Source organism: Echeneis naucrates, chromosome 10 (genome assembly GCF_900963305.1).
Source record: "Echeneis naucrates chromosome 10, fEcheNa1.1, whole genome shotgun sequence".
NCBI lineage: Eukaryota > Metazoa > Chordata > Actinopteri > Carangiformes > Echeneidae > Echeneis > Echeneis naucrates.
The window spans coordinates 15,638,560-15,652,499 of record NC_042520.1 but is presented as its reverse complement, the minus strand read 5'-3'; the positions used below and the strand labels follow the sequence as shown (position 1 = coordinate 15,652,499).

The window sequence follows — 13,940 nt, the reverse complement described above, 5'->3', positions numbered from 1 at the left end:
TAAAGGGGAGCAGAGCCGCTCACACCAAATAATATATCTCAACAATATCGGGGCTGTTAGCAGTCTGATCAACATCTAAATATGTTTTTTTTTTATTATTATTATTTTGGAGCTTTTACTATATTGATTATTTTTTTGTCAAAAACTCACAGAGAAGCTAAAAGGACTCAGGGAGAAAGAGAAAGGAATGGCCTGCAGCATAGGTCCTTGCCGGATTCAAACCAGGAACAGTGCGATTACATGGCATAGCCATTCGAACACCAGCACTCCAAATGTGTGCTTTTCGTTCAGTTTGGCAAATGTCTGATACATGTCAAATGAATACATCAAACGAAATGATGCACACTGTCACCACTGTGCTTTTTTTATTTCCTATATGTTGAAAAGCTCCCTGACTGAGGAGTATGGCTGAGTTGTTCATCTGTGATTCTTGCTGAACAGTTGTTTTTAAAGATTAGGGGACACTTAGCCAAATCATAACCTCAGGTCAGAGGGATGGCTTTCATTCTTTTCATATATATCACTGAGCTCTGCTGGTTGGGTCATACAGGTCCAGAGGAACATATGAACTCTGTTGAAAAGAAGTAAAGACTACTGGCATCACAAAATCTTTTTCAGGGGAGTCACTCCTCTCAGCAATAAGACATTTTGATCTGTTGATGTGATTATTTTATAATTTTATAATGTGGGTAAAACATCTGAAGTTCTTTGACTTTCATTCACCTGGCCATCTGTTCTTTTCAGTCTCTCTCTGAACTTTGCAGAGTTCAAACACAGAAATACACATAAGAGTTTCTTATTTGCCCACAATATGTATCTTGTAGTGGTGGGCTGTCAGAGCCATCAGTGCTTAGCCAGATAAAGCTGAACAGTGACATCAATTAGACCGGAAAAAGAAGTGGAAATTATATTTCTGGTCCATAAAGAATCTCAGGCTTGTTTATTCAACATGCTACTTGTGGTGGCAGCACAGATAGTGTTTTTGAACACGTGTCGTCTATGGAGACTAAACCTGTGCATTACGCCTTGAGCACCTTGCTAGCTTAATATTTAGTATATGGACCTGTGCACCAGAACTGCAGCAACAACAGTCTCCTGTGGTTCACAACACTGAAGCAATCAAACACATCATTTTTCATCATCTCACTAGAGTGTACCGTTAACAGCCAGTGGATGCTGTTTGATAGACATGACTTTGAGATGTTCCCCTTCTATTATACATTTGAAGCATGCGTCGTTAAGAAAAAAATCCTTTTAACTTAAATCTACTTGGGCCAGGAAGGAGAAAGGTGTCTAGAAATCACTAAGATACTGAGGACGAAAGCTGAGGAAGCTCAGAAAATAATGAGGCTGAATTTATGAGATTAGCTGCTGCTGCTGTCAAGGTAATTTTTTCATCTTCCATTTCTTTTTTGATGTGATGTGTGAGAGAGCTGAATGGGTTTGTGATTCAGCTCCCCCGGAATCTCCCATCAACAAAATACCAACGTGTGACATTAAAATGACGCTTCTGTGTTGGAGTCTGATGCAACACTGATGAGAGCACAGGCTTCTTATTATTGTGATAAGAGGGGATGACTGCAGGAGAGCGGATTTTAGACCCGTTATTGCAGTGGCAGCTTCAAGATTTCACCTCAAGCCATTTTCTACAATTTTCCTGTCATGCTCTCTCTCTGGTTTGCATTATGGTGTTTCCTAAACATTATTACACAACTACAACTATAGTCTCATTTGAAAAAACACACCTTTGTGCAGCTTCACTGGCAAAAGATACTATTGATTGAACTATGAATCACAAATTGATGTCATTTCTGTGTTTGTTTGTTTTGTTTTTTTTGTTTTTGTTTTTTTTTTGAGCGTTATAATCAAGTGCTAAAGCACGTGACACTGAAGAGGTCACACACGCATGAAAGCCACGAATCTCCTGAGCTCTAGGGCTGAATGATCTTTGGCTTACCCTTGGTCTTGGGTGCTCAATGTTGATATTGCTTTTAGCAGAGTGTTTTCTGTACGCATACCTCCGCTTGATCAGATCATCCCAGAAATCTGACTCTGAACTGTGGGTATTATTCTTTTCGGCCACTTATAGAGGTTGAGTTGTTTTAGCCAACAATAGCCCCCTATTCTCAGTAATGATCTCAGGATTCAACCTCAGAACTCCAAGGAGCGGACCTTTCGTGTCTGTCCTTTGGTATCTTGTTCTATCAGCTGGAAAGCAGCTCGGATGAGAGAGGAATGCTGCTGCTGTTCCATGCTGGAAGCTCTCTGCAGTTAAGTCCAAATAAATAGGCGGTCCGGTGCCTCACTCACCACTGGCATGGAGTGGTGAGGCCCCTTGGGCATTTCGATGTCTGGTCACTCACTTTCTCATCATGCTGACAATCCGTCACCCCCAAATATGGCAAGAGCTGAGAGATAAGCTCTTTCAACACCAGGAATCTGCAGGAGAAGCCAAATATCTGTCAAAGTTGGTATTAGTTAGTTAATGAAAACCATCTGTGGTATTTTTGTTTTTAAATTTATGACCGCTCCATGTTTTCTGTGCCCACTTTTCAGCTACATGTGTTGCATTGCCCTGGAAATGACATTGTCGATTGGTAGGTTCAACACTTGGGTCCTGACCAAAATATCTAATAACTGCTGACTGACCATTCATTTTTCTGCATACTGTACATACATGGGGGGGGGCTGAGTCCACTACTTTTTGTGGTCCACGGAGGTTTTCGTCTACATTTTTATCTTTTGGCCAAATATTATGATTGCTATTAGATAAATTGATAAATCTGTTTTGCTATGAAATTCGGTACCACCCTTAGGATGAATAATAATTACTTTACTCACTTCATGTTTTCACTTTTTCTCTGGCACTACAGTTAGGTCAGTAATGGCCTAATATTTTGGTTTATGACATCCTAAAAAATACTTGTATCCTAATTAGTTTCAGCTGAACTGTGTTTAAGACAAATAGGTTAGCACACTAACATGATACCTACTTAACACCAGCATGACAGTATTGTTACTGTGAGGATGTTAGTATGCAGACATTATCATTTAGCTGCTATATATATGAGCCGGTGTTATTAGATAAGAAAATTATGTTACTGTGTAGCATCCCGACTGTGTAGCATCTCCAGCAGCTGCTGCAGTGATTTAGCTCTCTGGCACTTCTGACATAGAAGAGACTTGTTTATGACCCAAATCTCCAGGAATTAGGTAACAAGGGCATTAAATGGGCTCCTTTAAGTTTGGCCTCTGAACTGTCGCAGCATGAGGCTTAAGAGCGTGCACGCCATCACAGCAGGCCTGGATTGTGCTAAACGTTGGTGCTTTTATAGATGTTTCCCAACAAAAATATCATTGCCAGGAGCTGGGACAAAGCATGAAACAGAATATGCTCAGTTCCTTTCTCAGCAGGGGAAAATCATTTCTCAGTGATAAAAATGATGACAAGCAAGAAATGCCTTGCCACAGAGGAAGTGCTTGAGTTGTCCGGTGTGCCTGTGAGGCAGGTACAGGAAGATTTAGTCAGGGACAGAGGTTTTACAACATAGGAAGTAGGCCCAGATGGCTTGTTGCTGCATCCTTAATTTTGTACCCCTCCTCTGGCAGGATGTCCAAAAGACCTAACTCCTCCACTAGTGGAGAGGACAGGGATGTCATCCTCCTCTGTTGTAACAATGAAATCAAAGCCTGGCTGCCAGTCAGTCCGTCGCCTGACTTCTGCCCGGCCTTGTCTCCAGATAACACAGGAAGCAGAATTTATTTCTCTCAGAGAGAAAGAGAAAGAGGGAGTATGATATTGCCTGAGGCTGGCTGATTCCACATCCAGAGAGCAAGTCTGCACCGTGGCCTGCCTGGCCTCCTGTCACTTGCCGGACATTTGGGGTGTTACTATTTCACCAGTGCTCTATCTTTGGCCCTTTGCCAGCTATGTTACTGAAATAACTGTGAAGATGTACAGTCACCAACACGTCTCCTCAACTTTAGAAACATATAGAAATAGGAGGTGCCCTTCCACTTATATTTTCTGTCTAATTCAAGTCTGTTTAACTCTTGGAGTGTCTGAATGGAAGTCAGAGGTACAGAATATGAAACAACTCAAATGGCTTTCAAAGTAATGCACTCCTCCAAAAGGGATGTAACCACACTGGGCCAATACAAGGAACAAATTGCAATCACTGTTTCTGTGAAAACCTTAGTATTTTTGAAGGACTCCCACTTCGCATTCTTTCTGCCAAGCTGAGACCCTGAAAAAAGCTTGTTTACACAAAGCTCCTCTTTTCCTGCCCCTGTCTCAGGACTGATCAGAGACAAAACTACAGAGCAGTGAGGAAACACCAACGGCAACATCTCTTCACTGTCCATGAAAAAGGGAAGTGGGACAAACGTGAACACAATAAAAACAACAGGAAAAGGGCTCGCAATGCAAAACATTGCGCTTGCTCCACACACAAGCTTCAATGTGGACTGTGTTGTAACCACGGAGAGAGGAGCTCTCATCTCCATGTGCACCTTTGGATGCTCTCAGCTCAGGCCTGCCGTGTAGCTGTGTGATTGTCAGAGGAGCTTTACATCTTTAACTGGCTTAGAGTGTCGTATGGCAGCTGTTTCTTCCCCCAGTGTGCGCATGACATTTATCTTTATGCACCAGGTGTCCTCTATAGACTGAGAAGTTCACTTTCCGAACTGTGACGTTAATGAAGCCACCGGTATGAGTCAAAGAGAGCCCTGCAAATGAAATGAGCTCAAATGTGTACATATGCAGAGGCATTCAAAAAGATAAAATTAATATACTGTGTTTTCTCCCACTTAGTTGAGATTTTCGACATTTCGTTTTGCGAAGCCTCACAAAAAGAGCACATAATGCAATTGAATTGACACAGCTGAGCTACTGAATATTACATTTATAATTTTCAGCTTTTCCTCTGTACTGTATGAGAAGGAAGTGCGTACTTGTCTTGTGGAGGAAGCATAAGTGGAATCAAGATTTTGGAGCACATTTGTTTGATTTATGTATTTCTCCTGCAATCTTTTAAGAGTGGGCTGTGATACATTTTACAGTTCTCCTTTTTATTACTTTGTAGGATGGTTGCCTCACTTTGACAGGGCACAGGAGACAATCCATTACACTCAGTATTCTTTCTTGTATGCATATTACTTATGAAACCAAAGCAAGACAGGAAAACTGAAGGTCAGCTTTTCTATGGAGCAGCACATGTTTTGCAGGGCTGTCCAAAATAAATAGCATTTTTCAGTGTCAATAATATCAAATATTTTGCATATTTCACAGCACTAAACTGTCTCAGCAGTCCTTGGCACCTCCTGGCAGTCTGACCTGAACTGAAGGGTCACGCAACTTGAACCCTTTGTGTAAAGGTTACTGAAGATGTTCTTCTGGCATGTTTATACCCAATTTAGATGACAAGTGGTCAGTGGCACCTATTTCCTCTCTGTCAACTAGTTTCGTGTAGCTCGCACATCCAAGTCTAGTTTGATACTCACGCTGACCGAACAGACACAATTGTCCTTGAAAAAAATCTGACTTCTGGCACTTGGCTCGCACATCTTTCACTTCCATCATGACAGAGGAATGTAACATGAAAAAAGGCACAAAGACCAGCTGCGTGAAGCCTTATATCAAATTCAAAATCACATAGCTAGCAAGTGTTTCCATTACCTCATCCTCATTATGATTGCTTTTCATTTACCACAGCACGTTTCATTTCCTCTCTTGTTGATGTTTTGGACAAATAATTGCCTGAAAGTTGTTTTAGGCCACTAAAATGTTCATGCTTGCTTGGTATATCTAGCTGGAGCTGCCGCAGGATACACACACACGCATACACACACACACACACACACACACACACACACACACGACTCCCACAGTGAGAATAGGTTTTCACAACAACAGAGAAATCACATTTCTCAAGAGCAGTGTCAAGTTTTCTCAGGGACGTGTTCAGCGAGCTGTTTCTCTAAGACAGACTCATGCCAAATGAGTCCCACAGAAGAGTTATTTTCTGAGTTTTCAGTAATTGCTGCAGTCAGAGTTTAATTGAGCATGAAAATGTCCTTGATATTATGAAGACAGTGGACCGAAACACAAGGGTTTTTAGGGGTTCATTGGTGTCATTGTCATTTTAAGTGCTTGAAACTTTGAAAAATTTATAAAAGATTAATGTTTTAAAATCAGAGACTGTTAATGCAGCTTTCATGGGTCAGGGGCTTTTTCTGCATTTAAACCTGAGAGTTTATGGCTTTTATAATAACATGGGAACAGAGGTAGTTGATCACCTTTGGAAATACCTAATTCTTTGTAGGTTAAAATTTCATGTTTCTTTTTGTTGGTGGAGGCTAATCACCCAAAGCTGCTGCTTATCTCTGCACCACCAGCTGGAATGCATGGGAAAAGAAGGGAACTGAGCTCCAATTTTTTTTTTTTTTTTTTTTTTTGGCTCAGTGCCCCATGTCCACATTTGTAAGATGATTCTCTATGAGCCAATCACAACCCATTTCCCATTTTCTATGCCTTACAGTCATTCTGATGTTGATCTATCAGATGTTAACTTTGTTAATTATTATTATTATTATTATTATGTTGCCAGTTACAATGTCATTATTAGTTTATGATGTGTGTTTTGCACTGCAATGATTGTGTACCGCCGACAAAATGAATGCAGATAAACTTGAATCATTGTGATGAATTAACTAAATCATGTACTAATGTATTCATTTTTATTATTCACTGAGAGATCAACTGAAATGACTGGCTGTGTGGTAAAGTGGAAAGATACGTTGGACAGAAAATCTAAAATGTTCAACAATTATGTAATATTGATGTAAATTGTGGGCAAGTATAAAACCAACCGCAGGTTATAAAGGAAACACAATCAAAAAATCAAATATCAATTGTAAGTTTAAACCCAAAACTAAACTGAAGCACTGAGCACAGAATGATTACATATCCTTTAACCTGAGTTCAAAGCTGCAGCTCTGCTTATTCACTCTCCACCTACATAACTATACAGACTCTCCTCGAGCTGAAACTGCTGTTGAGGAACAAAGTCTCTGCAATATATTGACTGTTCACCTTTTTTAATTTCACAATTTAATGAGTAATAAGATAAATGAGGTAACTGAGTGATAACAGCAATAACAATCTGTCATGAAACGCAACATAAAAGGTCACAGCAGGAAAATGTGTTTATCAGGAAGAGATATGTTATCAGCCATGAACTTGTATGAATGGTTTGTTTGGTTTTCTTTGGCATTTGCTTCACATTGCTGTACATTAGAGACTTGTGCGCCTTTAATTATATTTGACGCAATGCAAACAGTTGCTAATGGGATTATATATTTTCTTAAAGCTTTTATGTAGCTGACAGGCTGTCAGACCTCCATATCTTCTGTCTCACAGTTTGGAGACGTGGTATACATTATGAAGCATAACCATATGGACAATATTGACATCGGGCACTATTGTAAAATATGGAGGAGGAACTAGCAGGTCCTGAAGCATCAAGGCTGAGAGTCACCTACAGCATGCCAGGCATAGTAATGTCCTCCCCCCATTTCTCTTCAATTGGCAGTGTCCAAACAGCAGAGACACCGGTGGCTATTTTGGCTTGCAGCCATGTGTGCAAACCAGCACACACATTCAGTTATGACTTGGCAGCACCTCCCACAGCAGTTATCAGAGAACACTTCAGATGACTGGAGGTATATAAGAGATACAAAGTCTTGACCAATACTGTGGCACACATTAGCCTCAAACTCACCCTGGAAACGGACCAGCTCGAGAGCACTGAGTTCAGGCTACAGCTGTATATTTCTTCTGATGGGTTTCAGTTTAAACAATCTGTGAAATGTTCTGCTAGAATTCAAAGAGCTCTGAGCTTGACTGTGTAGGTGTGATGCCTTCTATGCCCTCAAGTGTGTAACATTCACTACAAATTGATAGACATTTCAGTCAGTCCTGTATTGTGTTGGAGTATTTGAAATGGCCAAAGCTAAAACCATCCTTTTTGTAGCAAATGCAACGGATCAAGGCTTCCCCATAAGTGCACCTCCAAACATCTTGATGTCTTGTCTCTCATGATATTTCAAAAAAATTAGCTGTCTGTGTCTCTGTGTGGATGCAATCTCTCAACAGATTGTGAGGGGAAACATTTGTCAGACTTAGCCACAGTTTGGATTTAGCTCAGAGGTCGATCTTCATGTTTGTATATCTGCCAGAAAGAAAAATCACGTCACCACATCAGCTTGTACACTAGAGATATGTCATATCTCAAATCAAATCACTCAGATGCCATAAGTTTTGATTTGGAAAATGACCCATTCATGTCATGTTGCATTAGTTTCTGCCACAGTTTCATTTGATGGTTTTGCTGGAGGGATCCAAAGATGGTAATTCTTAAAATCTGAATGATTTTAAGAATGAGCAGGCCATTTTCCATTGCCTTCAAAATGAACCCTGTTAGCATTTCCTGATCCTGTTCCCCTGTTTGCACAGGATGACATTATTTTTCAGTTCAGATATATATATCTGTCTTGACAAATAGCAAGTCCAATATTCACAAGGTTTTCACCTCTGTTTGGCCTGAACTCTCTCTTAAAGCACTCGATGCTTCATTTTGTTCTCTAGCAAGGCACCTTTCCTTTATTTGGTGCCTTTAGTGCTGAGAAGAGTAAAGTGGATTATTTAGAGCATTTCAGTTGCTAACCAGAAAACCCAAACAAATTGCTGAAGGAAGCTACAGATATTTGTATAGTTTAGGGCAGGTAATAATTAATCATTAAATCCATTAGTGAGAAAAAAGAAATAGTGCTGCTTTAATGTTGTCAGTATTCAAATATCAGATTGTACTCTGTCTATAGCCACACTGTGTAAGAGTCTGTTTTTATTAAAATTCTTTCGTGGTCATCAATTCTGATGTATTGCTTTGTAAAAACAGGGTCTCAATACTAAATGGCATTAGTTGATAATATTATTCGGCTGAAATATAAAATACACAGTGCAGATTTCACTGCAGTTGTTTATTATGGGAGGGGGCGGGGCTTACTGAACGTGTCAGCACGTCCTCCCGCTGAGGAGTGTGACGGCATCGTTTCACCGAGTGGAGTGGTGAGTGTGGAAAGCCACGTTTGTACCGTAGATAGATTTTCCTGAGAAGTTATTGGCAAAAGACAAGTCAGCTAAACGTCGACGTTAGCTTAAATGTGATAGCACGCCAGGCGCGGTTTCTATGGTAACCTTGAAAAAGTTCTGGGCTTTAGAAAACAACGCTAACTAGCTACAGCAACATTAGCACGTTTCTATATATGTGCTTATGGATTAACTTTTATACTTTACAATATTTATTTGAATTCACTGGAAGTCGTTTTACTGTATATTTTATGAGGCAAACTTTTAGTTTTTTTTTTTTTTTTTCAAATCCTCCAGCGGCTTTAGATTTTAGAAACCGGGTTTCTTAGAGACTTTAGAAAAACGTTTCCATCGGTCAGAAAGCCATTATAACGCCGACAAACATCTGACTGTTTACTCTTCTGACGTCTGTTTCTGTCGGCCATTTTTAGCGGGCTGAACGTCGCAGGTTGTAAAGACAGCGTATGTGATGTGTTGGACAGGTAAAGTGGTGACAATACTCTAAATGTAGTAGATGTACGGATACACTGTTGCAAATAAACCACATACTGATTTCATTTCACTGTCAGTTATGTGATTTTTCTGCACCCTGTCTCAGCTTGTCTTTTTGAAGACAAGCTGATGAAGCAAATGAAACGTGCTGTGGTAAATGAAAAGCAATCATAATGAGGATGAGGTAATGGAAACACTTGCTAGCTATGTGATTTTGAATTTGATATAAGGCTTCACATTACATGTCAAAAAATATAATGCATGTATTGCATGTTGTTGTGAAATTTCTTCTCTTTCTTCTCTCATAGAATTATGTTTCTGAATCAAGAGTATGACTTGTATTAAAAGGCATTGCTTACATTAACCATTGATTATAGCATATTATTCTCAGCTGTGATAAGTTGCACCGTGCTATTTGATATATATGTTTATGTACATTTTTCTTAAAATATCAATTTTTTTATAACTTGGTCTGCAAAAATAAATAATTAATGTGAACTAATCATTTTAAGTTGAGAGTACTAATATAAATTTAGTATGTTTAGTGCTTACAATTACACTTCTATGTTAACACAAACCAACCTGTTTTGTTTCACCCTGTGTAAAAACTAGAATGGTTTTATTGAAATGGTTTCCTGGCTATTTCCTAGTAAAGTCAACAAATTCGGGTTTCGCGTGCAGAGTGGAGCATCCTGGCCTTTTGTCCTCAGTGAGATCAGAAAAAACTGGTGTTCAGTCGTTATACAAAGTTGTGACAATGTGAGCTGGGCCTGACAGCAAAGTAGGTCTAGGGATTTTGTGAGAGGCTGTAATGGGCATCTGTTTGTGTTTCTCAAACACATCCCGCTGTTTGGCTTCACAGCATTTCAGGTGTGAAGATAAAGCTGTGTTGTGTTGTGGGTGGGGTGGGATGGGGTGGTGATGGGACTGAAGCTGGTAGCAGGTTCACATCTGAGCTGAGACAATATGCTTGAGAGGTTATAGCTCTCTGAAAGTTTAGGGAAGGAATCCCCTGCTGTGAGCCAAGGTAGGAACTTCACTTCCCATTTAATCTCCTCAACATGTTTGTTTTGCATCAGTGTGGCAATACTAGCTCACATTTTGTAGGTTTCATGTAATTTGTATTAGAAATATATTTATCCTTTTTAATGCCTAAAGAAAATAGAAATGGTTCTGTTGCCTCAGATGTGATTCCCAGTAGAGCTAAACATGAATAGCAAATATTGCGAAATGCTTTACTGCTATAAAATAAGAGTCCCCACCAGCAATACTGAAACAGCAGTAGTTCAGCATATAAATACTGAACATAAAGATACAGTGTTATACCTAGTAAGTTTTAGTGGTGGAAAGAAAATTTAAGCAAATATTTCTTAACTTTTAGAATTTATAACTCATTGATAGTACAATTTAATTGGAAAGAAAACAATTTCATTCATATAAATTTATTTCAATCAAAAATAGGATGATGCCAAATCGTCAAAAAATTTTATAAGAATAGATTCACCCACATCCACGTTTCTATTTGAAATCAAATAAAATTCTTTAATCGCTTGCTTTAAAAGCATCATTCTTTGTGCTGTACAAATGAAATAAATGTAAAAAAAAAAATAAAAAACAGCTTGATGGACAAATAAATAGTCTTTTGGTCTTGCAGTGAAAAAATCTGTGAACTGTGTGCTGTGAGTTACCTTTGAGTTTCTGTTTGTTTGCGGTATTGGAGGGAACCCAGGCCGGTTGGGCTCCTTCCACTGGGACCAGCCTTTACTGTAAACATGATCAAGAAAATATTTCCATAAGAATAACTGTGCTCTATTGTGCTCCCTGAGCAGCAGGATGTGTTGGAGGAATGAGGTTTGTGTACAAAAATTGCAGCTGTCCAGAGCTTTTGGTTTTGATTGGCAGCAGCCCGTGACTGTCTCTTATGAAAGGGGTGATGCTGCTGTATGTCTAGCCTTTTGTCTGTATGGCATATGCTTTAAGGTGCGTGAGCCACTCATGATAAAATGTGCATCGGATGCTCTTTTGCACATGCCATCTGACCCCAGGCACTTTCTGTCTTTGGGAGAGAGAATACCCATTAATGGAAGGTGAGCCGTTAGCTTTCAGCTGTTTGACCTTGAATAGTCAAGCCTAATTGTTTTTTTCTGCAATACTTTAAATATCAGATCACGTATCACAATATTTTTCAAATGATAAAATGGTTATTGTTTGCTTTCATAAATGCAAAGAAAGCCTCTGAACACTCATATGCCATCTCAGAGCTAATCATATCCAGGTGGGGTATGAGTCATAGTGACACTTATATATATATATATGATAGACTGTAGGTGTGGAGTCTGGCTAAGCACTAATGGTACCCTGAGGGGACTCGGGGCAGGTAATGGCATTCTAGACTGGCTGTATTAACCAAACAGAAGTCAGTGAAGTGTATGCATTGGTAATGAATCAAGGGCAAGGGTGTTTGCTGCGTAGTCGGCAGAGGAGGCTGGGCGCTTGGAGCAACATCGGCTAATGACTGGGCTGTGATTTTTCAGTCTGGGTGTTCTCACTGTGAGGAACTGAGTATTTTACCCACAGATTGCCTTACAGCTTGTAAATGTAATGAACAGCGTCCTAAGAGTGCCATTGTTCAGATTCCTGATGTGTTGCTGGGCTTTGACAGCCAAACCAGCAGCTCTGTCAGATCCATTAGGTCCTGTCTGACCTATGTAACGTGAATCTAATGCAGTTTCTGTATTTTTTCCCCTCAGGTCTGGTGATTGGCGCTTCTATGACTCCACCCATCCTTGACAGCTCCAACAACAGCCTAGCGATTTCAGTTCACGAAACTCTCACTATTACATGCAGGTGTGTGTGTGTGTGTGTGTTCTGGTGTTGGAGAGTATGTGCAGATGTTCATGATCTGAAACATCCTTATCAGTGTATAACAAGTGATGATGCACAAATATTTGAAATACTCCAACTTGAGAGTTTTTTTTTTTTTTTTTTTAATTTCTGTCATTTTATGATTCTGCTCCACAAGAAGGAAATATCCTATACACGTAGTGACTTCACATTTTCAAATTTTTGATTTTCACAAACCTTAGAATGAAGTTATTCAACCTGATTCAATAAACAAAAATGTTGCACCATTATTTGGCATTCATTACGGAATACTTAACTTGATAAGTAAATTAAAATACTTGTGATTAAGGTGCCATTTGAAAATCTGTTTTCAAGGGTGGTGGTGTTGTATTGCTGAAGCCTTGTTATAATTTCCAAGCAATAGACTAACTGATAGAAACCCAAACACTGATTTCAGCACTAAAAGAATAAAATGTCCAATTGTATTAGTAAAAAGACACCTTTTTTTTTTTTTTTTAACTTACTCAACCAGTCAAAATGAGCTCAACTCAACATTTTAATGGACCTCTGTCACTAGTCAAACTGGAAATCAGGACTACTGGGACAAGTTCCACAGGACTGGAAGTAAAGACTTTTAGTTGCCCTGTCAGTCTTGTTTAGGGTTCACACTTGTTTTACTTCAGTTTCGATCACTCTCTGTCCTCCCCTTCTTAGTGTCCTAAACCAAGCTCCTTTTCTTTTGCTTGGTAGTGTTGCTGTTTCTTCTTTTGACAGCTACTTGGGGAAATAAAAATGCAGACATGTTTCAGGTTGTGTAAATTCTATTTCCCAGGAAATTTCAAACTTGGTAGTAGACAGAATTTCGAAGTGAAAGCAAAGTGAAAACAACGTGTCTGCTGCATGTCTCATCTTAAGTAACATATTTAATCTAACAATTTTACTTGTAAATGAGTGTCTTCAAAAGATTCTGTGTTATTTTACTGCTTCCCCACCAGAGGTTCATTGGTGGTATTCAAGAATATTTCCACTATCAGTTTCTTCTTACTATTTGTTTGAATGAAGAAAATCACTTACAAAAAACTGGTGCTTCAATTTCTAAACCAGATAAATTAAAAGTCATGTTCTCTAAGACAAGGAGACTTTTTGTTCTAAGGGAAAAGCTGCACTGACATAAATCAAGGTGATGTGAGATATGAATTCCGTTATAATTGTTGTCTTTTATCCTCATGAAATCTCTGCTGTACTGTCTGCGGCCAAGCTGTTGTTCCATTGATCATTTTGTCTCTGCATCACAAAAAATAGCTGTCTTTGGAAAGCTGGTGATACTTTTGGACTTTTCCCAAACACGTCATGAGTGATTATTTGCATGTAAACCTCACAGGAAGTTAGATTCATTAGTCGATTTAGTCTTTACAGTGCACATTTTTTTTTAGATTCTAGACAGACAGATGCTATT

At 39.2% G+C, this 13,940-nt stretch overlaps 1 protein-coding gene across 2 annotated transcripts in view; it reads left to right on the top strand.

Moving 5' to 3' along the window:
- flt4 (fms related receptor tyrosine kinase 4) overlaps window positions 1-13,940 on the top strand; it is a 38,579-nt gene that overhangs the window by 2,104 nt on the left and 22,535 nt on the right. For both annotated transcript variants that reach the window (XM_029511761.1, XM_029511760.1), the window contains exon 2: window positions 12,391-12,487. In XM_029511761.1, coding sequence (XP_029367621.1) covers window positions 12,391-12,487 — 97 coding nt within the window. The remainder of the gene's footprint in view (window positions 1-12,390; window positions 12,488-13,940) is intronic.